Below are 24,688 nucleotides of genomic sequence, written 5' to 3' on the forward strand. Positions count from 1 at the left end.
GGCTTGGATCTCGGACAAGGGGAAGTGGGGAATGCTTCCACAGGTGCGGAGCAGCTACTGCAAAATGTATTTCATCTCCACTTCTATCTAAAGATTTGGGAAGTTTAAGCTTGGACGCACAAATACACCTTAAAGCGCTGCAAGAGTCAGTCCCAAGCCAGTCACATACACACAAACGCGTGTGCGCACACACACACACAAACACACATACAGTTCTGCAGACAATAGCTTTGAATAGGTGTGGGACTTTCTTCTGGGGAAGAAGCAACATTTCTTCTCGTGTGTAAGTTATCAGGGTAATTTCAAACTCTTAACAGAAAGAAAGGAATAAGGCAGCCCAGGTCAAGAAATTGCCTATCCCAAAAAAAGGGAGTTTTCTGTCCCAGCTCTGAAGGAACAAATGCCATCGTCACCCACCCATCAGGAGAGAGATGGGCCAGGTTGTGTTTACTGTGCTCAGGTGTGGCTTGAATGACAACTTCAGCAATTTGGCAACCAAATCTTGTTGCGTTATCCAACACGCCTGGCTGGAAGAGACAGTGGGGTGTTTGCATAGCCACCGGGCGAACGGGGTGCGGAAAGTGGCGTTCGCACCACACAAGGCCCCCCCTGCAGACACGAAAAACTCCACCAACCCCTTTCTCCGGCTGACGTCTCGTGACTGCTGTTCCAGGATGGGGAATCTCGTGGGGAACGGAAACAAGGGCCCAATTCCGGAGGGGACGCTGGGTGAAGGAAGCCCGTCTTATGGAGCGCTCCTCCCATGTCCCCCGTCCCCTCCTCACCGTCCGCTTCCCTCTCAGCCAAGGGCTTTGCCCCTTTGCCCACCCTGTCCTCCCACAGCTGCCTTTGCTCAGACATGCACCTTCTCGGTCAGAAATAATATACGATGAAATAATATACGGCAAACCAAAGAGAGCTTCCGCTTGTGATCCTTGCCCCTAAAATCTCAAGGTGAACACCAAGTGTGTTATGTGTGTGTGTGGGAGTTACAAACTCTTCTGGCTAGGTTTTTTTCAGCTCATAGAAAACATGCTCTGGTCTTTCGTTCTTGTCGTTTTTAATTTCGCACCATGATGCTGCCGTAGGGATCTCAAAAGAATGATCCTCTCGCGGGGAGCCACGTTTGCTGATTTTAAAAGTAGGCAGGGGATTTCTGAAAGGGTTGCACAACGGAGGGTCCCAGACTCGGCTCAGAAAGATTTATTTGAACTTTAAACTGACGTTCTTGGGAGAGAGAAAAAACATGCATAATCTAAACAGTTAAAGCCGCACCAGGGTTGTTTAAACAAGCATGTTTTGCGCAGCACAATGAGGAGAATGCGACTATGTTGTGCATACAGGTGTGAGCGATAGCATTCAGTGGATTTTACACTAAAATGTGTTTTAAATGGAAATAGATGTAGGGCATTCGGAAAATGTTTGATCTGTAGCTGAAAATCGCTCCAAATAATTTTCGCTAAGCCCGATTTTGGAACCCCAGAGGGGGAAAGCACACACGTCCCTCCCTCTGTGTCTCTGACAGAGAGGATGGACTCTTATTCTCCTGGGAACAACGGCTGCTTCTCGGATTTTCCCACTGTGCCTCACTTATATAACCCAGGGTACTTCCAGGGTACCCTAACCAAACGCTGTTGCTCATTTTACATTGGTATATTTTAGGAATATGTTATTCTTTTTGCTGGCTCTCCTCTAACTTCTGTTCTGTTGGATGGTTAGCACTAATTGCTCACTTAGGACTCTACAGCAACTGCCAGGAGATTAAGAGACCCTTTCAACTTGCTCCATTGTGTTCAATCCTGCTTAGGTGCCCTGCTGCTGACACAATAGGGAATTACAGGCCCTTGGACCCTCCCGCCCCCATTCCAGTAGCTCAGGTGCTCCTCAGCACCTACGTTCTGCAGAGATGAAGCTGAATTCCATTCAGTCAAGGCTGCATTAACAGAGGGATAGAATCAAGATCACGTGAAGTATTAATACCACTTTACAAAGCCTTGGTAAGGCCAAACATGGAATACTGCATCCAGTTTTGGTCACCACGATGTAAAAAAGATGTTGAGACTCTAGAAAGAGTACAGAGAAGAGCAACAAAGATGATTAGGGGACTGGAGGCTAAAACAGATAAGGAACGGTTGCTGGAATTGGGCATGTCTAGTTTAACGAAGAGAAGGACGAGGGGGGGACACATTATAGCAGTCTTCCAATATCTCAGGGGCTGCCCCAAAGAAGAGGGAGTCAAGCTATCCTCCAAAGTGCCTGAAGGCAGGACAAGAACAACGGATGGAAACTAATCAAGGAGAGAAGCAACTTAGAACTAAGGAGAAACTTCCTGAAAGTTAGAACAATTAACCAGTGGAACAGCCTGCCTCCAGAAGCGATGAATGCTCCAACACTGGAAGTTTTTAAGAAGAGACTGGACAGCCATTTGTCCGAAATGGCATAGGGTTTCCTGCCTGAGCAGGGGGTTGGACTTGATGACCTCCAAGGTCCCTTCCAACTTTATTATTATTATTATTATTATTATTATTATTATTATTATTATTATTATTATTATTATTATTATTATTATTATTATTATTATTTCTATTGTTATTACTATTGTTATTACTGTTATTATTATTGTTATTATTATTATGAGGTTCGCTGTTATATAAATCCTGTGGGCCTAGCCTCTGGCCTGACGTGACAAACGCATACATAGAAATAGGTGCCTTTGGGAGAAAAATAGCCTTTTCCTATTGAGTATTCTACTTCCAGGGAGCAGCCCCTGGCACAACGCCTGCCTCCCTTAATAGTTAAAGGGCCTCTGTTTGGAAGAGTAAATGGCATTTAATTCTTTTTTACTTAAGACCCCTCTGGAGGTTTGGGGTCTTTGCCTCTCCCTCCTCCTGCCCAAGCCATTCTCAATTCCTCCCTGGGGATGGAGCTTCCCTTCTCTCGTTGTCGCAAGGCAAGGTGACACATTTGGAGGCCTGTATGACTTTGTCTGAGCTGTCCCAGAGGAAAGCTGCAGCTATTTAATTGTCTTTCCCCATCCTGATTTCTCAGTGCGTTTCTAGACCGTTGAAGATTTCCGATGGTTTCCCCCACAGTTTGGAGGGTGATACTGTCTAAAAGGCATCTTTTGTCTCCTTTTCTCCTAGTTGTCCTGCTCGATTTCGCCAAGGCCCAGGGCGATCTTGGATGGCTCAATCATCCGTATGGAAAAGGGGTAAGTTCCAGGTCTTGCTTGCAGAATTGCTGCTGGTCGAGAAAAAAAAAAGCTCGAAGTCGGCTTTCCAGGGTCACTACATTTCTGAGGGTGAAAATCCCCTCTAGTGCAAAGCCTAACAGGCTTTGCTTTAAAGATCCATTTTCATTTTTTAAAAGGGAGCAACCGAGAAATAAATACTTCCTTCTGCTGTAGGTTCTAGAGGCAGAGCAACGTTAGCAGGGCGAAGGAGGTCGAACAAAATCAATTGCTCCCGTTGGATTAAACAGCACAAGGATAGGATATTGCTAAATGAATTGGTTTTTGAAAGGAGGGACAAGTGGAAAAAGAGGCCAAAATGACCATCGGAAAGTCGTTCTGGGAACTAGAAATAGCCGCCGTGGGCCAAAGGCGGCACTGCTCTTAACCTTAAGAAAGCCAGGGGAACCCATCTAGGACAGGGGTAGGCAACCTTGGCTCTCTTATGACTCGTGGACTTCAACTCCCAGAATTCCTGAGCCAGCCATGCTGAGGGGAAAGGGAGAGGTTTCCAAGCTGAGCCAGGCTGGCTCAGGAATTCTGGGAGTTGAAGTCCACGAGTCATGAAGGGACCAAAGTTTTCCCCATGCTGGTTCAGGAATTCTGGGCGTTGAAGTCCACGAGTCATAAAAGAGCCAAGGTTGCCTACCCCTGATCTAGGCCCTTTGTCGTTTTTGTAAGCAACTACCTAGCCACAGTTGACCATGTGAGATTAGATGAATGTAGATTAGAAGTCTTTTATTAGAATTTGCCGCCACGGCCCAGAGCAAGGAGAGTTCTCTGGCTGTGCAGCATGCTAAAAGCAATGCCGTGATGGTCTTCTCCCTCCCTCCACCAGTGGGACCTGCTTCAGAACGTCATGAACGAATCCCTCATCTACATTTACTCAGTCTGCAACGTGCAGGAAGGCGATCAGGATAACTGGCTGCGGACCAACTGGATCTACCGAGGGGAAGCCCAGCGTATCTTCATTGAAATCCAGTTCACGGTCCGGGACTGCAACACCTTCTCACCTGGGACGGGCACCTGCAAGGAGACTTTCAACCTCTTCTACGCCGAGTCGGACGTCGACTACGGCATCAATTTCCAGAAGCGCCAGTTCCAAAAGATCGACACCATTGCCCCCGACGAGATCACCCTGCTGGAAGACTTCACCACCCGCAACGTGAAGATCAACGTGGAGGTGCGCTCGGTCGGGCCCCTCACCCGGAAGGGCTTCTACGTGGCCTTCCAGGACATCGGGGCCTGCGTGGCGCTCCTCTCTGTCCGAATCTACTACAAGAAGTGCCCCGGAGTCTTCCGCAATATGGCCAGCTTTCCGGAAACCATCGCTGGGGCCGATTCGCAAGACCTGGCCAAGGTGCCTGGGACGTGCGTGGCGGAAGCCGTGGCCACCGAGGAGCCCTTCATGCACTGCAACTCGGATGGAGAGTGGCTGGTGTCCATTGGCGAGTGTCTTTGTCGAGAAGGATACGAAAAAGATGGGGACAGCTGCAAAGGTAAGTAAACCGTGACTCGCCCCTCTAGCTTGGTTGACTGAATTTCTTGCCTGCCAGGCACTAAATAAATGAGCATTTTAAAAAGTTACGGGAGGGGAAAAAATGCCAGTTCAGGCTTCTATGAAAGTGAAGCAATGTGCAGATTCTAGGATGACAACCCAAGGGAAGCAGGCTCTTCTATCGCATTTGGTTGGGCTGTAGGGAGGGGGAGCTGGAATACTGCTGGGACGAGGCTAAGCAGAAAGAGTAAAATGGACACAGGTGTAAAGGACTGCACACACTTCCTTCTTGTCCCTTATTCTGGGGTGAATCAAAGAGTTTTGCAGCCACACGAGAAGGGGGGCATCAACTATCCAAGCAGAGGAGGTGGGAATTTGCCCGGGCTCTGCCCTTCCTGTGGGACTGGTCTGGCCTTGGAACTGACCATATGGGAAGCATTTGCAGCTGGATGCCTGGCAGGAGAGGAAGCGCCGGGCTCCTTTGCGGTCACTCCACAGGTGTGGTGCAGGAGGCTGTGCAGGTGTGCTTTGGCCCTGCAGGAAGCGCTGGAGAACCAGCCAATCCCCTCCCTCTGAGCTTCCTCCCAAGAGAGACACCCTCTGTCTCCTGGCTGGGGTGTGCCGTCTCTGGCTCAGTTCCTGCTCGACAAGAACAGCAGGGTGGCAGGGAGATCTCGGATCCTTGCAGGCACCCGGCAGAGCCCATGAGGCCTTCTCTGCTTTAGAAGCTACGGCTGGGCGCTGCACAGAAGTTGCGTGGTGCCACCACTCTGCCTTACCTCCTCCAACGTTTCACGTTGGCAGACCCAATCTCCCTGAGGTCAGGGTGCCATCACGGGGCCTGACAAAGTCAGCTGATGTCCCAACAGGTGACCAGGCATTCCTTGGCTAGGGGTAATGTTCCAGACAGCAGCAGCGTTTTTTAAAAGCCAGCATGTTGTATCAAGCAAGCGCTAGTGCCTAAGCAAGGAGGAGGGACACAGGCGCACAAGGGGGCTGAGGCAAGCAGATTGTGCCTCAGGAATGTGCCTGGAGTTTGCAGAGAGAGAGATATGGAGCTCTCAAGGTTACGGAGCCCTCTTGAGCACACAGACTTCCCAATAGCCTCCCCCCCTCTTTTCCTCGTTCGCTATGGGGCTTATCTGATAGGCCATTATCACACTTCCCTCCCGCCTGACACCGAGTCCCATTTGGCCCCTGATAACCAGCTTCGCCAGGACCCAAATGCCGAGGCGGTCCTTGTTTTTTTAGGTTAGTCCTATGGGAACTTGGTGTGGGGCTAGGCCAAAGCTTCTGGATAGAAGAGAAGGAGCATCTACTACAAAGAGCAACGTGCTGCTTAAGTGCTCCTCCAAATGTCCTGTCTGAGCCTCGCCCTATCCAGGAGCCTGTTCTGAACGGGATGCATAAAGCAGAAACTTCACCCACAGCCCTTTTGTCTTCTCCCTGCCTGCCTCTCCCTCTCTTCTGGGGCAACAGCCCAGCTCCAGCAGGGATTCTCCCGGCTCATCTGGGGCTGCTCAGAACTGCCAGCAACAGCATTTAAGTCTTGACAGAGCCACCAAATGATACCGGAGAAGACCCCAGGTGGATACTCGCTGGATCTTCGGCCATTTAAGGCCGGCTGCACCTTTTTACGGGTGAGCAGCCAGGCTGTGTTGGGCCGGGTTTGTTCTTCCTCTCCAGCGAGAAAGTAGTTGCAGAAAATGATCTTTCTCTTTTGGGGTAAAAACCCCCAAGGACTCCCATCCCCCTGGATTCCAGGAAAAGGGAGCCCCGGGTGAGAAACAAAGGAATCAGCAAAGATATGTTGGGCTTCCTACTTACGGTGCCTGCCTGCTCCTTTCCTGCCGCCAGATGTTCCACGGCCACCATCCACCCCACACCGCTCTCTGCTTGGACCCTCATTTAGAAAAATGTGGGGAGTGGCTTTGGGGGCTCCCCTCGTCGGCAGCCCAGGGCACCTCCTGTGTTAAGTGTATTTTCTGGCAAGCCGAATTCTCGGGGAGATACTTTCCCATCACCCACTTCCCTCTCCAACAAACTGACACACCTTCCACTTTGTCACCCCTCTTTGCCAAGCCTGAGGGCACCCCAGGTTTGCTTAGGATTAGGCGGCACAGTATCCAGAAGGCCAGGGATTAAACGCACCAGACTCCCCAGCCTGCATTTAGCATCTAAAGCTCCAGCTCTTAAGACCTGGCATTTTATATTTCTGGTAACGCGTCGTCAATTCAAATGGTCCCACCTTCCAATTAAGTGGGCCGGTTAGTTTTAGCAATATTAATGCAATAATTGGTTTAAAATGCAAGGAGTCATCAGCACCAATTTAAAAGGGCATCTGGGGAAAGCCTCATCAGAGATTATCCGCCGCGCTGCTGTGATATACTGATTTCAAAAGCATTGCATTTACCTCCACAACTCCTACAAGATCTGGACTGCAGATTTTTGTAGCCTCGTTTGGTAGCTCTACCTATTGGCTGATTTAGTGCAGAAATTAGAACTGACTAATTGGATTTCAGCCGAGAGGCTCCTTTATGACGTCATGGAGCAGCATTAGGGGAATCATCAATATCAGCAAAGCCTGAATGCCATGATTGGTGTTGTATGAATTTCCCTCTTGAATGCTAAAATACAATTTAGAATTCCAACTCCATCAAGGGTGGCGTTGCTAGAACTTTCTGCATTCTGAGAAAGAGTTTTAGGAAATCTAAACCTTAAGACGATGCGTACGGTCGCAGTCGGTTCGGCAACATCCTGACTATCCATTATAACCACCACTCCCTGTTAATACCAGGGAAGCAGCTGCTGGCACACCTGCCTGCGGATCCCTAGGCAGAGCCTCAACATGCCTGCTGATTGCACATGGCCCCCTTCAGCCCTGAGGCACAGAGAGAATGGGGGGGGGGGGAAGAGGGGGGCCCTGTTCCAGTTTTAAGATGCGCCCAGAACTCTTCACCGTGTGCCAGACTCCTCTTTGCTGTTGCACATGTCTGGCCAATTTACGGCCAAAGATATTGTTAACCCCCCCCCCCACTTGCCCTGTCAGATCTTGATTAGAGGACATGCTGCAGACTCCCCTAGGAGCTACATCAAGAAATCCTATGTACCTATTCTATGTTCCCTAACCTTTCCGGCTTTGCGGAACTGGGGAGAGAGGGGATGCTTCCATGTGAGCAGTGGGCACCCACCCCTGCCACTCACCCAGATGGAGTGTGTGCACCCACACTCGCCCACAGCTTGTGCAAGTGGGGATGCGCGCGGATGCATGCCCGCCTGACCGCCACTTCCACAGCCCGGTTCCGAAGGGCTCGAGGCCCAGTAGTGGGCCACAGCCCAGAGGTTGGGGAACCCTGGAGTAGACTCTCCATAGCACCTGTTTTCCTCCTTGCTTTATTGAACCATCTCTGATGAAATAGTAGCTGCAACTAAAATTGAAATATACTGGTATACCAGCTTTTCAACCGCTATGATGAGCCAATTGTAACAGTGTTGAGATTCAGTTTGATAACAGAGTATATAATTTGCATGAAGATATGCCTAAATTTGTATAGTCAAGGCCATGGTTTTCCCAGTTGCAATGTAGGGCTGTGAAAGTTGGACCATAAGAAAGGCTGAGCGCCAAAGAATTGAGGCCTTTAAACTCTGGTGCTGGAGAAGACTCCTGCGAGTCCCCTGGACTGCAAGGCGATCAAACCGGTCAGTCCTGGAGGAGATCAACCCCGACTGCTCTTGAGAAGGCCAGATCCTGAAGTGGAAACTCAAGTACTTTGGCCACCTAATGAGAAGGAAGGACTCACTGGAGAAGAGCCTAATGCTGGGAAAGATGGAGGGCAAGAGAAGAAGGGGACGATAGAGAATGAGGTGGCTGGATGGAGTCACTGAAGCAGTAGGCGGGAGCTTCAATGGACTCCAGAAGATGGCAGAGGACAGGAAGGCCTGGAGGAATGGTGTCCATGGGGTCGCAATGGGTCGGACACGACTTCACAACTAACAACGCCTAAATTCCATCCCTGGCGTGGAAAAACTACAAGTCAGTGGTGACTAAGCGGAGGGTCTGAGCCTTAGAGATGACAATTTACTGTAGTGAAAATTGCAGAATGATGGAAATACCCCCTGAGCATTTTATAAGCAGCTATTGTTAACATCTGTCATTGTCCCACCTACAACTCATTGTAATGGGAGCTGCCTAAATTTCTGGGTTTGGTGTGAAGGAAACAGTAAGGGGTAAACATGCACGCTGTATGTCAAAAACATGCATTCCAAGATCTCAGTGGCATCTTCAGCATTGCTGCTCTGCGCCTCCATAGGCCCCACCATCTCAGCCCCACCATCTCAGCCCTGCCCGGTGCATACTGCTCCTCCTTGTGGAAGTGCTTTGGGCACCGGCCCCTCCCTCCCGCTCAGCCTGCCCATTTATAGGGGAGGTTTACTGCCTCCTCTTTGTTTCCCCCTAGACTGAAAAGGGACCACACGCAAAGTACAAGCTGGAGTGGCAATGTTATTTCTGGAGAAACGGCTTTCAAAAACCCAGACTGGCTTTTCTATTCAACGTGTAATCTCCATTGTTTGCTTGATTTAATCTTTGTGCGGTGATAAAAGTTCCAGTCCAGGGAGGAGTTTAGAAACACAGAAAAGAGTTTTTAAAATATTACATCTACCAAGTTTCAGAAGGTTATATTACGAAGGGGATGTAGAATGTTTATTTGGGGCCTCGGTTATCCCATGCTACTTTTCCCCCCCCCCCCTTCTACTCACTTGAATCTCACAAGAAATACATGAGATACGGATTGCCAAAGTGTCCCTAGGGCAGAGGCCTCCAACCTTTGGGGCACCAGGGACGGGTTCCGTGGAGAGTGGTTTTCCCACAGACTGGAGGGTGTGTGGTTTTGTGTGCTGCCTGCATCCCATGGATGGGGCTTTGCTTGTTTGTGCGGCCCGGTTGCTGGCATGCCATGGCCCGGTACCGGTCCACGGACCCCTGCCCTAGAGCCACTCAGAGACCAGTCCTGGTTGAGCAGGGACTTGAATCGGGGTCCTTGGGCCTAGAGCAGCATCTGTCATCAAAGGGCTTCCCCACCTACTCTATGCCCCTGACAAATCTTCTGCCAGAGCAGCAATTCCAGCAGGACAAAAGGAACCAGCCAGGCAAAAGCAGCCCTAGGGTGCCTTCTCATAAAAGCCCATCTATGTCTTTTCTTCCCACCCCACAGCACTTGATTTTCTGGGAATCTCATAAAAGCTGCCCCCCCTCCGCCTCACACTGTCCAAGCTTCTTCCTAAGAAGAGGTGGGAGATGGGAAAGACCGATTGGTGCCCCTGCTGGGGTGTGTGGGCAGAATGTGACTTCAGGGGCCTTCAAAATGGCCTTCACTGGTTCTCAAATAGATAGTCTTTTCAAACAAGAGCTTCCAAAGCTTTATCCTCTACTGATTTGTAGCGGAAGTGAGTCAATTCACAGGAGAGCAAAGTGTCAATGCAGAAACATCCGATGACATAAAGCTTATTTCCGACGGAAGCCTTTAGTTGTCCAGGAAGTAAATATGAATGCTCTTAACCTGAACAGTATTTGCTCTGCAGCCCTGTCCTGCCAGCACAATCACAACAATATTCTACCATCCAAGTCTGCCGATATCGGCAAGAAATGCTATAAAGCCAAAATGGCAGCAGGCGGATGCTCTGGTCTCACCCACTTCGGGTTGGGCGCTGTCCTTCCCGTCTCGCCTCTGTTTTAAGTTGAAGCTGCAGTTTTTCAAAACTCAGGTTTTTCCCTCCAAGCAGTGCTTCATTCTGAAAGCACCCAGGTGCGCTCTGCTGGACGTGGTTTTATTTCAGTACTCGTAGTACATTCCTTCCCATTTTAGAGGTGGAGACTCAAGACCGAGAAAATGAATTGTTCATAATCCACCATTAATCCATGTCTTTGCGTTTGGTTGGAGCTGATTCTGTCTTAACTACATTCACTGGCTCAAACCTGGCTAATGCTGGTTGAAATGGCAGTTACAAAAAAAGAGTGTTTCCCTTCCAGCTTGCTCGCCCGGATTCTTCAAACAAGATGTCGCCAACAGCGCCTGCTTGAAGTGTCCCTTGCACACGCTGCCTTCTTCGGAAGGCTCCACTTTGTGTCCTTGTGAGGAAGGCTACTTCCGGGCTCCAAGTGATCCGGTGTCCATGTCGTGCACAAGTAAGTGAGAAACAGAATTGGGGCTGGGGAAGATTGTGCTAGGGCAGTGATGGCGAACCTTTTAGAGACCGAGTGCCCAAACTCCAACCCAAAACCCACTTATGCATCGTCGGGTGCCGGGTGGGTGTGGCCCATTGGGTGGATGTGGCCCATTGAGTGGGCATGGCTACAGTGGTAACGGCAGACTGGGTGGGACTAAAAAGTTCAATCAATCAATTCCAACTTTGCGAGATCTTTGTTTTTCCCGCGAGAAGTTAAAATTGACTGATTGATTGAACCTTTTTTTTTTTTTTGCACACGGCGGCGGAGGCCAAAGCGAAAAGGTTTTATAAAACCCAGATGAAGGCCTAGGACTGGGGCGATGGCGCGCATGCCCACAGAGAGGGCTCTGAGTGCCGCTTCTGGCAGCCGTGCCATAGGTTCGTCACCACTGTGCTAGGGCTAAGCAGCTGAGATAAGCGCTGGACAATACAGTCTGTGTGTATCAGATCTTGGAAAGGGAGCAATGTTCATTTATTCACTCCGATGGCAGAACCTACACTTTTGTGACTTTTGCCTCCGTTTGGTGAAAACAATTCTGCAATTTAAAAAAAACTTGGATTGGCTTCTACAATTTTGCTTTGTCCGTATCCACCGAAGGAAGGAGCAAGCGCAGAATAGAAGAGGAAGGAAAGGCATCAGGAGATAAAAAGGGCAGAGAGATACACAATGGAAACCTAGAGCAAATGTGCAGTTAATCAGTTAAATTGCTCGTTTAAGTAATCATCTTTGGCACTGCATCCCAGAGATCCGGGCATGATTTTTTTTTTCAATTATTCTTTTTTTGTGTCTCCTATCTGACAGAACCCCCCTCTGCTCCTCGTGGGGTGACGGCAATTGGTCTGGGTGCTAAAGTCAAGCTGCATTGGTCTCCACCCCAGAACACGGGGGGCCGCCAAGACGTCACCTATCGAGTATCGTGCGAACAGTGCTGGCCAGACTCAGGGGACTGCCGGCCTTGTGACACCATTCTCCGCTATTCAGACAATCCAAACCGACTCACTGGCACTTCTTTGACGATTAGTGATCTTGAGCCACATGTAAACTACACTTTCACCGTAGAAGCTCATAATGGAGTGTCCTCCTTCAGTCCCCAGCGCAGCTACGGAGTCACTAGCATCAGTGTCAATCAGACAGGTAAGGGTCTTTGGGATTGTAACCAGATGAAAGCGATGGGATCTAGTGATATGTTGAGATGCCTATTGCCCAGGGCTCTTAGTTCGTAGCCCCTTGGTGGAATTAAGACAGGCTACAGTTCTTTGATTCTTTGGTATTTGAGGAGACTCTGTTGGTCATCTAGTTCTACATCAAAATAGATAACTTTGCAATACAGTTATCAAATCCCTCAGTTTTAAAAGACCGTGGTCTTCCGAAAACAAAATTGGCAAAGCCACTTAGATAGTTATATGAAAAGGTTCATGTGGCTCAAATCCAAATTCTAATCATGGCTACAGAATGGGGAAAGTTTTCTCATTTGGGGCAGCCTCTTTTAACGTTACAAAGCACTCAAGTAATCCTACCGATTATGGAAATCCAGTGTGGGTTGATAGGTAATTAATGTCCTCACATCTGGCAAAGGCAATTATGGGAAAACCGTAACCGGCGACCTACGGATTTTGTCAGCCCTTCTTCTTCCTCTTCCTCGTTGCTCAGAACCACCAAGAGTAACTTCGGTGACCATGGACAGTCGCACCGCTACCAGTTTAACACTATCTTGGACTGTCCCTCCTCGCCAACAGAGCCACGTTTGGAAGTACCAGGTTACTTACAAGAAGAAGGTATAACTCTCTGCCACCGTTGCAACTTCCTTGGGGGGCTGGTATTTTGTAGTAGTAGAAAAAGTGACCACAAGGGCTTTTTTTTTTTTTTTTTTGGTTACAGAAGGATGAAAACAGCTACTCAGTCCTGCGCTCTGAAGGAAACTCAGTCACCCTCCATAAGCTGACTCCCAAGACTAAGTACCTGGTGAGCGTCCAGGCGCTGACGCAGGAGGGTCACGGAGCCCACAGCATGGAGCATGAGTTTGAAACGCTCCCTGAAAGTGAGTTTGCTTTGGGGGTTTTTTTTCCTCCCCCCTCCAGGGAAAATAAATACAATATTGGGGGGCAGAGTTACCCCTTGAGAACCACCTATCCTGGGAATTTATGTTTTGAACAAGCTTCCCACCCGCACTTTTGTCTCCGTAGCTTCCGAAGGTGCGAATACTGCTGCGGTCCTCGGAGGGTCCATTGCTGGCTTCGTCTTCACGCTTGCTGTCGTCGTGATACTTTTTCTCGTCATTCGACAGAGGTTTGTGTACTATTTTAAGGTTCTGTTTCTTTCAAACATGAGGAATTTTTGGTGGGCCGAAAATGCCCTATTTCCCAAATTTTTGTCCTCCACTGGAACGCGCTCTGTGGCTATTGAAACAATACAAATCTTAAGCCCAGAGAAGAGAGCAGGCGGTGGGCGAAATGTCTCAAAGTCCTTTCAGTTGCCTCACTCCAACCTTTTTTTTTTTTTTTGCCAGCAACTGCACTTCCCAGGTGATTATTTTCTCCCTATTTTTTTTTTGGCTGGAGTGTCTTCAATTGTGAGGGGGTGTGAAGCGGGGGGGGGGGGGAAGGTGGTGGTGGTTTAGTACAAGGAAATGTAGAATTCCATCCAGATGACCAAGAATCTAGACCAGGGGTAGTCAGCCTTCGCTCTTTTATGACTCGTGGACTTCAACTCCCAGAATTCCTGAGCCAGCTAAGCTGGCTCAGGAATTCTGGGAATTGAAGTCCACGAGTCATAAAAGAGCCAAGGTTGACTACCCCTGATCTAGACTGACATCTAGCCTTTTGAGAAATGTCTGTCAGTTTAATCTCTCTTGGGTTTGCCACAAGAATTACAGTAAAAGAAAGCAGGCTAAGTTAGAGATAGGCGTTTTATCCGGTTTTTAAACCTGCAAGAAAATTAACATTAATCTTAGGCCCAGTGCCCCATTTCTGCAGAAGAGAGAAGCTGAAGAGGAAACAGTGCAGCAGCTGAGATTGATAAGCATCTCCTGGGGCTCCTACTGAAGACAGCCCCCCCCTAGTTTTAATAACAATGGAGGAGGAGGAAGATTACAAAACAGGCTTCTTTAATCCAAATGTGTGTCTGTAGGAGGAGTTGAAGACTCTGCTGTCTTTCAGGAGCTATCAGTTAACCCTTCAATTTCTTTTAGGAAAAAGAATTCGCGGGCCCGGCAGACTTCAGAAGATGTTTACTTCTCCAAGTCTGGTGAGTATTAGTCACTGGTTGTATGACTGCCCTAGGAAAATTGAACAAAACTGGGACACTGCACGTTTTGGGAAGGATCCAAAATACAGTAATCCGTTTAGGCAGGCCCCGAGTAGGAATATTCGTTCTTCATATCTTTTAAAAGAAAAAAACGTGTTCACCTCTTTCCATCCACTCACTAAGAGGCAGACCCTGGAGAGATGCTGGGTTGGGGTCTGACCGAGCAGCGGAGTTTCTCTCCAAAGCCTTGATGTGCTATTCCCGTGTTTTTTTTTTATCCTCTGACTCTGCAGATCAGCTCAAACCCCTGAAGACTTATGTGGATCCCCACACCTACGAAGACCCCAATCAGGCGGTCCTGAAGTTCACCACCGAGATCCACCCTTCCAGCGTTTCCCGACAGAAAGTGATTGGAGCAGGTACGGATTCCAATCCTCTCAAACAGGGCAGGGAATAGAACATGGCTGCTTTCTCCCGGGGGCAGATTGGGTTCGTTCAAGGTGTTTGTCTTTATTCAGAAAAGGAATCTCCCATTCCATCACGAATTCTCCAAAAAGATTATTTTAACACCTCTGTTTTTCCTCTGTTAGGAGAATTTGGTGAAGTTTATAAAGGGATTCTGAAAACTGGCAAGAAAGAGATCCCTGTGGCCATAAAGACGCTGAAATCGGGTTACACCGAAAAACAACGCATTGACTTTTTGAGCGAGGCGAGCATCATGGGACAATTCTGCCACCACAACATCATTCATTTGGAAGGAGTTGTCTCCAAATGTAAGTGTTGGGTAGAATCCTAGCTTGTTCTTGGTTTCTGGCTCCAAGATGTCACTCCCCTCCCCCCCTGGCAGCAATTAACAGATGAGATCTTGAGTGGGTTTTTTCCTTTTCTTTCCAGATAAGCCCTTCATGATCATCACCGAATACATGGAGAACGGTGCCCTGGATAAATTCCTACGGGTAGGTCTACGCCCTTTCCCCTGCCAAACCTCTTCTCACGTGTAAAGCAAGAGAGCTGATCCTCCCTTGTGAATCGACCCTTTCAAATTCTCAAAAATGAAGAGGGCGGGAAGCTTGACTCGATCGTCTGTTTAAATCCTCCTCTCGGTCGTTTAGCTGAACGCTTCTGAATGTTTGGTTCTGAATGCTTCCACTCTTTTATCCCACAGGAAAAAGATGGGGAGTTTTGTGTCATCCAGTTGGTGGGCATGCTGAGGGGAATTGCTTCTGGAATGAAATACTTGGCCAGCATGAACTACGTGCATCGGGATCTGGCTGCTCGCAATATCCTTGTGGACAGCCAGCTAGTCTGCAAAGTCTCCGATTTTGGTCTGTCCCGTGTCCTGGAGGATGATCCCGATGCTACTTATACCACCAGCGTAAGTGATCCCAGATGGCTGTCTTTTGCCTGTGAAGTGACGGATTGCCAAGATGACTGCGAAGAACAGGGAGATCGCTACAGCTGAAGCAAAATGCCTAGAGCTAGGGATGACATAAGGGAACCGTCACTAAGTTGAATGAGAATCTGGAAAAAGAGAAGGGGGGATACAGGGATCTAAAAAGGAAGGTGTCAACAGATGAATTTATCTTATCCCACAGACTCCAGTGGGAGCCCAGTGTGATAGGAAAGGGGGGTGGGGAATGAAGAAACTCCCCTTCCCAGGCTTGTAAACCAGTGGGGAGTTGGCCCAGTCTCCGGCCCAAAACTGATTTCTGTTCATTAACATCTGCCAAAGAGCTCTAACGCTTGCTAGAACTGCTGCTACCTCACTTTCCACTTCACATACAGTATATACACATACAGTATATGGATGTTCTGGCCTAGCATCAATCACTCTGGTTTGTAAGCAAGATTTATGGCTTGTCATTGTACAAAAGCCAGGCCGCTAGTTTAGCAAATCATGATTCAAGCAAGTATGCCACCTAGCAGAAGCCTAAATGGGTAGGGCATACGTTTAGAAAACCAAAAATATTAAAGGTCTTTGAAGCCAGAGGAGGACATTTATTTATAAAATAGTAAATTATTTATAATGATTGATAAAGGTGACACATGTTCCTCTGCGATTTGCGTCCGTGTTTTTGATGGGCGGGTTTGCTTTTCCTCCCACTCAGGGCGGGAAAATCCCCATCCGATGGACAGCACCGGAGGCCATCTCTCATCGCAAGTTCACTTCTGCCAGCGACGTCTGGAGCTACGGAATCGTGATGTGGGAGGTGATGTCCTACGGCGATCGGCCTTACTGGGAGCTCTCCAATCATGAGGTAGGCCCTGGGAGACCCCGGTGCCAGGTACGGGATTTAGCCCTGGCAAACGCCTGCATCGCCCCTCAGCCTCCTTCTAACACCCTTGCTTATAGAGTGGCCTAAAGACATTCCTGGTGATGGACAAGTCAGGAACAGAGGAAAGGGTCTTCCCGTTTTCTTCCAGCTGAAGAAAAAGCCTTTCTTTTCGGCTGTAGTTGATTTCACCAGGCATTTATTTTAGAATCCTGGGGCTGGAAGGGACCTTGGAGATATTCTAGTCCAGTGATGGCAAACCTTTTAGAGTCCGAGTGCCCAAACTGCAACCCAAAACCCACTTATGCATCGTCGGGTGCCGGGTGGGTGTGGCCCATTGGCTGGGTGTGGCCCATTGGGTGGGCGTGGCTGCAGTGGTAACCGCAGACTGGGTGGGACTAAAAAGTTCAATCAATCAATTCCAACTTTGCAAGATCTTTTTTTTCCGAGAGAAGTTGAAATTGACTGATTGCACACGGCGGCGGAGGCCTAAAGCGAAAAAGTTTTATAAAACCCAGCTGACGGCCTAGGACTGGGGCGACGGTGCGCGTGCCCACAGAGAGGGCTCTGAGTGCCGCCTCTGGCACCCGTGCCATAGGTTCACCACCACTGTTCTAGTCCATTCCAGGCAAATGGCTACGCAATCTTTTCTTGAAACCCTCAAGTGATGGATTCACCCACAACTCCAGGCAGGAGGCTGTTCGCCATCCTCCGAGTCAGGAAAGCCCTCCTTTAGTTCCCTTTTCATCTTCTCAGGCCCTCTGGAGCAGACATCCCCTTTGGAAGGGGCACGAAGAGACACCTGTCCATCGTAGCCTCTCAAATTTTTGTAGCATTTTAAGGTTTCATTACACTTCAAAGCCAGGATGCAAAACTAACACAAAAACCAAGATAACACTCATTGGTCCAGAAAATATACCTTTTCAGAGGACCCAGCCTCAGTTTGAAAAGGCATTCTGCAGATCAATTCTACCTATCCAAAATTATTAATGTGGGTCTTGTTAGTCCAGCTTAGCGAAAGGGTTTTGAAATTCCCGCCAGGAGGCGATGCGAGTACTATCTGACCATCCGTTTTGCTGGATGGTTATCTGAGCACTTCTCTTTGGAAAGGCTGCCGGTTGCCATCCGTTCCCCCCCCCCCCCATCAGAGCTTTTCATGCATGGATGGTCTCCTCGGATGAGTGGACTCTCCAGGCTCCCAACCAAGTTTTTCTTTCCCAAATAGGTGATGAAAGCAATTAACGAGGGCTTCCGACTCCCTGCCCCCATGGAGTGTCCTTCTGCCATCTACCAGCTGATGATGCGATGCTGGCAACAAGAGAGAAGTCAGCGACCTAAATTCACCGACATCGTCAGCATCCTGGACAAGCTCATCCGCGCTCCCGAGTCACTCAAGACCTTGGCAGAGTTTGACCCTCGGTATGTCTTGTTCTCGAATGCTTGTACATTTCTTGTAGTTTGGAAAGCCTTGCCTACGCTCTTGACCTAGAAGTATGTGTGTCAGAACAGGCCCAGAAATAAGAATGCTCCGTTCACGTCCCCAGATTCTCAGCCCTTTTTAAAAGAAAACTTATCTAAAGAGCTGCGGCCCTTTTCTTTGTCTTTGAAGGATCTCCATCCGCTTACCCAGCACCAGCGGCTCAGAGGGGGTTCCTTTCCGAACTGTGGCAGAGTGGCTGGAGTCCATCAAAATGCACCAATACACAGAGCACTTCCTAGAGGCTGGGTATAACGTCATTGAGAAGGTGGTGCAGATGACCAACGAGTGAGTGTGGCTTTGCAGGCACCTGTCCTGGGAAATGGGCCTTTGCTCGCTGAGCTCTCGACACACACACCCCTCGGGCCACCGGCTATCTCATTCCACTGCATTTGGAAATCCCTGTTCTGCTCCGTAGGAAGGATTTATATCATTCTTCTAAGATTTCTCTTAGCATACGCTGGACTCCTCTAAGGATATCCCTTTGTTTTACTTTTCAAACAGAAAACTAGACCTTTTCTTGCCAATTATTGATAAACCTTTAGCAACAAGCAGGAAATGCACACCGTGCAAAAGTTATGTGTCAATGGAAGAAGACACCTTTCTTAATAAATCCATTCCAGGGAGGTTTAATGCCATCTTCCTTTCTGTTCGCATGAATGTCCCAAAGGTGCTTTTTCAACCGTGGGACAGCCATGACCTGGATGTCTGAGACGCTCCATAGACATTCACACGAATGTAGCTTGGAAAATTATGTACTTGCGTGCTTCGTTTTTCCATTTGTGTTCCCTTCACTGATGAGTTTACATTTTGTTTCCTGTATAAAATTCACTTAGGGGTAGCTGTGTATGAGAATGTCATGTGTTCACAGTAAAGGAGGGTGAAACGATGACTTTCCCCTCTCCCCCCCCAACAAAATATGCAGTACAGCAAATTCCATTTGCTCTGCCCGCTGTCTTCTTAGGAGCGACGTCTCCAAAGACCTACCCTATAATTAAGCCGTTTTATGCCGCCAGAAAAGCAAAAGTGGCTTATTAAAGGCAGCGGGATCTCTGGCCTCTTTGGATCTCTGTAAGGGAATTTACAATCCCACTGCACAGAGGCTATAATATACAGCAAATGAATTATTACATGTTGCGATTGGCTATTTTAAAGGGGGTGTGTGTGAAAAAAAGCCTAAGCTATCCAGTGGCTCTAAAAACTGCAAGGTTCTCCACTAATTCTTTTCGTCTCTCCTTCCCATCGCCAGGGATATCAAGAGAATCGGTGTGCGTCTACCAGGACACCAGAAGCGAATTGCCTACAGCCTCTTAGGACTGAAAGAACAAGTGACCACCATTGGCATTCCAATTTGAGCGGGAGAAATTGTATCCGGCAGCGGTAGCTTGGCTGCCTTCTTCCGCTACCGTTCTTTGCTTGCTCAGTCTAGAACCATTCACAGACTTCCTGGTATATACTTGAAGTGGAGAATCAACGTGACCTCTCTCACTAAGGAGGCTGGCAGTTAAAGTGCCTCTCTTCCCCTCGGCTTCACAGTCCCGTATTTATTGCCTGTCTTCTGAGGAATCTTGGAAATGCCTTGTGCCAATTGACGAAGTATCCAGGACGATGGTGCCTTATTTCCTCAAGCGCAGCAGCCACGTGGCATTCTGCCAGCCTGACATTTGGCCTGGAAAGATCCTCAGGCTACTGAATGTTTGTACCCCTTCTTCCCCCCACCCACCTTCTTTCATCTCCTTTCTCCATTTTGCTTCCCAAACCTTTGACTACTGCAACTGAGATCCTTGGTCCATCGCTGGCTGGCTGGCGTGCCACACTCTTTTGAGTTTTTTTCTGAAACAAAAGCCTGTTCCTCCTTTTTCACATTCAAATATCTTGGGGTCTTTTTCTTGAACATTAAAAGTGGAGAAGTCCATAATTATAGCTTATATAGGAAGCTAGGCGTTTAGCTTTAATCGGATTAGCACCATGCACATTTAGAAGACCACAGCGGTATAATAGGAACTGCTGGATATTCTGTTCTTGATTTTTTTGCTGCTCTTCTGGGAGTTTTTCTTCTATATTTTTTACTCCTTTGCTCTTTAATGAACCTAACCTGGCACTTCCAAGAGACTTTACGCAGTCTCTGCTCAAGCCTCACCTTAAAGGTGGTTTGCCAAGAATAATCCAGAGACCCACTCTTTGCAAGTCAGCTTGTTGTTATTTATTCTTCCTTCCTTCCTTCCAAACTGCTCCTTAAATGCACTCTTGACTTCTGGACAGTTTATTCTTCCTTCATATCAATATTTCATTATTAATGTTAATTTATTTTTATATTTATTACTTTTTCTTTTTTTTTTAAAAAAAAGAACTGTTTCAATATTAAACATAATGCATATTTTTTAAAAAAAGAATTTTACTTTTGTTTGGGCCTAAACAATTCTCTAGCTTAAATAAAGTGATTTTATTCTTTCCCGATGTGTTAATGTGAGTAGGAGGGGTGTGGAACGGGAAAAGATCAATACTAGAATTCAGATAGCTAACGAAGGCGGGAGTTTCGGGACCAATCAAGGCAAGGTATGGTGCGCTTATGTGCACCACATAATAAAGGAGCACCAGCCTTTGCTAATTTATTTATTTTATTTATTTAATTACATTTATATCCCGCCCTTCTCCTTGCGGACTCAGGGCGGCTAACAATTAGATAAAATACAAAAATACAATACACCTTTAAAATTAATTAAAAAGAAATATTTAAATCTAATCTGATTAAAAGTAGTTAAAACCCCTTTAAAATCCCTTTAGGCCAGTCCCGCAAGCTGGAACAACCACGTCTTGAGGGCGCGGCGGAAGGAAGGGAGATCAGGGATCACCCTGATCTCTGGGGGCAGTTCGTTCCAGAGGGTGGGAGCTCCCACAGAGAAGGCCCTCCCCCTTGGGGTCGCCAGCCGGCACTGTCTGGCCGACGGCACCCTGAGGAGACCCACTCTGTGGGAGCGTACAGGTCGGTGGGAGGTAATCTGCGGCAGGAGGCGGTCTCGAAGGTAGCCAGGTCCGATGCCATGGAGCGCTTTAAAGATGATAGTCAGCACCTTGAAGCGCACCCGGAAGGCCACCGGCAGCCAATGCAGCTCGCGCAAAAGCGGCGTAACATGGGAGCGACGAGTCCCTCCCAACACCGCCCGTAATGTGAACATGACTTCCTTCTTATCCGATTTCCGAAGGAATTAGAAATTTGATCTCCAGAGTATGATCTAACAGTACTGTTTTTTATATTGCCATGGAAACTGGCAGGTCTAAACCACAAAGTCTAGTTTGGAAATAAAAGGAGATCACTGAGCAGCCCTATTTCTCCAACAATTTCCCAGCAGCATTCCTTCATTTCAGTTCAGATTTTTGAATATTAAGTCTTATGTGCTACAGAAATAGGCACTTTCCATGATGGGTACAAAGGGATCGAGAAGATCCTCCTATGAAGCACTACAAAAATGGGGGGGGGAGGAGGAGGAATGAATCTGTGTGAACATTCCTTTGTGTTTGTATGCAACAAGCAAGCTCCCTATTTAACTCTACCCTCAAATGATCGTGGTCCCATGGAAGCACATCTCCATCCTCAGAAGAAGGATCCAGGTACATTCAATGCTGCAAAGTCTCCTTTCCAGGACCTGCCTGTCTACAATGCATGCTCCGGGCCCTGCTGGAAGGATTTGTGTCACGCAACACTTGATGTATCCCATGAACAGTGCAAACATTTGTTCAGCGCATGACAATGCCTGTTTGCAAACAGCTGCAAAACGACTTTCATGTTTTAATCCCACAATAAGTGCCAACCTAGAGGGGGGAAAAGATGGCGAGTCTGATAAGCAGCCATGCTGCAGATTAGTCTACACGCACTCATTTATTAGCGTTAGAAAAATCCTGGTGAGCACTGTGACCTGTCTTGATGCCAGAAGGAACATGCCCATGCTTGGTTATTTGTCTGAGACACAAACTACTTGGCTGATTCTCAACTTGCCTACTGGGGTTTCCACTGAATGATTTCTCCAACTTGAGTTGATAAGTGTATCACTTTACGGGGATTGTGTAACCCTGGAGTTACACAATCTAGAGCTATTGGGCATGGTTAGCTCAACACATTTGAAATGAGTGGATTCTAAAGAAAATGTTGGCAGGTAAAAACAGAGCACCCCAGCCCACAAGCTCCAGGAGAATGAGAGGACTGAACGTGGGCAAGTCATCAGCTGTTGTTAACTAAAGGGAGGAAAAGCATAGCAAGCAGGAGACAGACGAAAGCCAAAGGCTTAGCAGGCTGGATAGAGAGCGCCAAAGAATGGAGGCCTTTGAACTCTGGTGCTGGAGAAGACTCCTGCGAGTCCCCTGGACTGCAAGGCGATCAAACCGGTCAGTCTTAGAGATCAACCTTTACTGCTCTTTAGAAGGCCAGATCCTGAAGTTGAAACTCAAGTACTTTGCCCACCTAATGAGAAGGAAGGACTCCCTGGAGAAGAGCCTAATGCTGGGAAAGATGGAGGGCAAGAGAAGAAGGGGACGACAGAGAAGGAGGTGGCTGGGTGGAGTCACTGAAGCAGTAGGTGTGAGCTTCAATAGACTCCAGAAGATGGTAGAGGACAGGAAGGCCTGGAGGAATGTTGTCCATGGGGTCACGATGGGTCGGAACACGACTTCGCAATTAACAACAACAACAATGGAAAACACAGGGGAGTAGACTGCAGATTCACACACACGTTGCCTACCGAGAAGTCAAACTGTGAATATTCATTATCTGGTCATTTTACTGATTCCCAAAGCTCAACGTGTGGGTATGCATCTCTGCAGAGTTATTCAAGCAATTCTGCCACCCATCTCACAATACAAAGGCTCCAGGAGAGAAGCATTGATTAAAACCTCAATTACTGCCCAAGCAATCATTTATTTCTTGGGATTTAACATGGGGATTAATGTCTTAAAATCTCCGTCCTTCTCTTTCCGCGTAGGGAAGAGTATCAAGACAGGGGAAGGAAACGAAGGGACGATTCTCAATGAAAATCATTATATTACCATCTTGGAAAATACACTTTAAACCAGTTCATTATAGATGACTACAAGCCTTCTTGTTTTATTCAGTTTGATATTTAAGATTCAGCACTCCCCCTCACCCTAATTTCAATTCCGTTTTACCACCATCCCACTTTTTAATCCTAATTTAAGTTGGGGGGCCATCCTTTTTAATTACCAGCAGATCAGATCTCGTCCGGTCACTTTCTGCAAATAAGCAGGCTCAGTAAGAGCTAGTACAGCAACCCAGGGCCTCCTTCTGTATCCCCCCAAAAGTGTTCCAGGAGGAAACCACCTCCTTTGAAGAAAGGCCGTTGCGCAAGTCTGCAGGAATGCAGCATCCATGGGGAACGTGCCCCCCCTCAACACGCCCAAGAAATACATCCGGGAGGGCGGGGGCTCAGAGCTCACCCTCAATTTCTCTGCATATCACAGCACTTTAGGGCACCTAAAGGGCATCCTGGGCCATTCAGATAACTTTCCGGAGAGGAGCAGAGAAGTGCGAAGTCATTTCCATATGAAAAACAATGGGAAGTCAGCAATATCATGCCCCCCTCTCTCCAACACACACACACACACACACACACACACACTCATTTCCATATGAAAAACAATGGGAAGTCAGCAATATCATGCCCCCCTCTCTCCAACACACACACACACAAACACACACACACACTCATTTCCATATGAAAAACAATGGGGGCTTTTGTTTTTTTGGAATAGATACGAAAGAGCTTTAATGAAAATACCGATGTAGAGAATTGTTTTGTTTCTCGCCTGCCTCATGCCTTCAGTCAACCCTAACTCTAAACACACTGTGAAGATATGGTGGCCCAAAGGCCCATCGAGATGGGTGTCTGACCCCAGTTCTGATATTATGAATGGGAACATTGGAATATTCTGATCGTACCAATCCCCTACAAGAATAAATTGACAAATACTGCTGGTGTTCGATCCCACCTCAGCTTGGTTAAGTGTGAAAGGAAGCATGGTCAATAAAGGAGAAAATGTAAAGTAGAAGGAAGCAGATGGGGCAGACGGGGGCAGGAAATAGGCAGCTTTTAAGAAATACTGAACTCAGGTTGACCCAATGAGCTGGCATGACCACCATAGCCTCAAGCTGGATGAAAACTAGTTATCTGCTCCCGAGGTATAGATATTCCTGCAGGATGCAGGTGTAAGGAACGTTCCCAAAGAACAAATACCGACATGTACTCTTGTAATCTCGCTTGGGTCTTCTTTTTTAATGAAATGAAATTAGTTAAATAAACGCCACGTACTACTGGAAACACATGTATTCTGCTCTTGTGCCATTTTCCTTTCTGAAGGAGGGCCCAATGATTATCATTCTTTTTAATGGAATAAAAGACAGCAAAATCTCTTCAGCTCCTTGATTGTTTCACTCGGGGAATTTCCCCAGCTGAAGGACCATGCTCTTTCTTAATCTGCACACATTCCTACCCGCATTATCAGCAAAGCCTCCACTGTCAAAGCCAAGACAAATATTTGGATGAAAATGTACAGAACTGCAGAAGCTTTCCTTGGGGCTCGAACTCATGTCTAAAAATAAGAAGCTCCAGCTTTGCTGGGCCTGCTGGGGATAGCAACCAAGAGAATTGGCAGCCTGAAGATGGGAGCCTCCAGGGAGAACAGCAGCCATTATTTACTTGGTAAGTTTGGGTACATTTTGCTCTGATCCAGTTAG

General features: G+C 47.7%; 1 protein-coding gene across 4 annotated transcripts; it reads left to right on the top strand.

The window, feature by feature from the left end:
- The first annotated feature begins 4,067 nt into the window (after window positions 1–4,067).
- Window positions 4,068–20,239, top strand: EPHA2 (EPH receptor A2). Of its 4 annotated transcripts, none has more exons than XM_015825793.1 (15): window positions 4,068–4,728; window positions 10,756–10,911; window positions 11,755–12,087; window positions 12,604–12,728; window positions 12,832–12,991; window positions 13,137–13,243; window positions 14,148–14,196; window positions 14,490–14,615; window positions 14,787–14,969; window positions 15,091–15,152; window positions 15,362–15,571; window positions 16,305–16,454; window positions 17,695–17,888; window positions 18,079–18,234; window positions 19,196–20,239. In XM_015825793.1, the coding sequence occupies exons 1-15, from the start codon at window positions 4,089–4,091 to the stop codon at window positions 19,299–19,301; spliced, it is 2,757 nt and encodes a 918-aa protein (XP_015681279.1). In that variant the 5' UTR covers window positions 4,068–4,088; the 3' UTR covers window positions 19,302–20,239. The 4 variants fall into 4 exon arrangements, with proteins under 4 accessions (XP_015681279.1, XP_015681277.1, XP_015681278.1 ...); XM_015825791.1 differs by having other exon boundaries at window positions 13,137–13,239; window positions 14,141–14,196; XM_015825792.1 differs by having other exon boundaries at window positions 13,137–13,207; window positions 14,112–14,196.
- Window positions 20,240–24,688: the final 4,449 nt, after the last annotated feature.

Source organism: Protobothrops mucrosquamatus, unplaced genomic scaffold, assembly GCF_001527695.2.
Source record: "Protobothrops mucrosquamatus isolate PMUCROS unplaced genomic scaffold, P.Mucros_1.0 scaffold2803, whole genome shotgun sequence".
Lineage (NCBI taxonomy): Eukaryota > Metazoa > Chordata > Lepidosauria > Squamata > Viperidae > Protobothrops > Protobothrops mucrosquamatus.

What these genes read in the sequence shown, in the direction of transcription:
- EPHA2 (XM_015825791.1), top strand. Translation starts at nt 4,089, where the DNA reads ATGAACGAATCCCTCATCTACATTTACTCAGTCTGCAACGTGCAGGAA. An exon ending in CATCAGTGTCAATCAGACAG is followed by an intron (nt 12,088 to 12,603) that starts GTAAGGGTCTTT and finishes CTCGTTGCTCAG; the next exon opens with AACCACCAAGAGTAACTTCG. An exon ending in GGGAGCTCTCCAATCATGAG is followed by an intron (nt 16,455 to 17,694) that starts GTAGGCCCTGGG and finishes TTTCCCAAATAG; the next exon opens with GTGATGAAAGCAATTAACGA.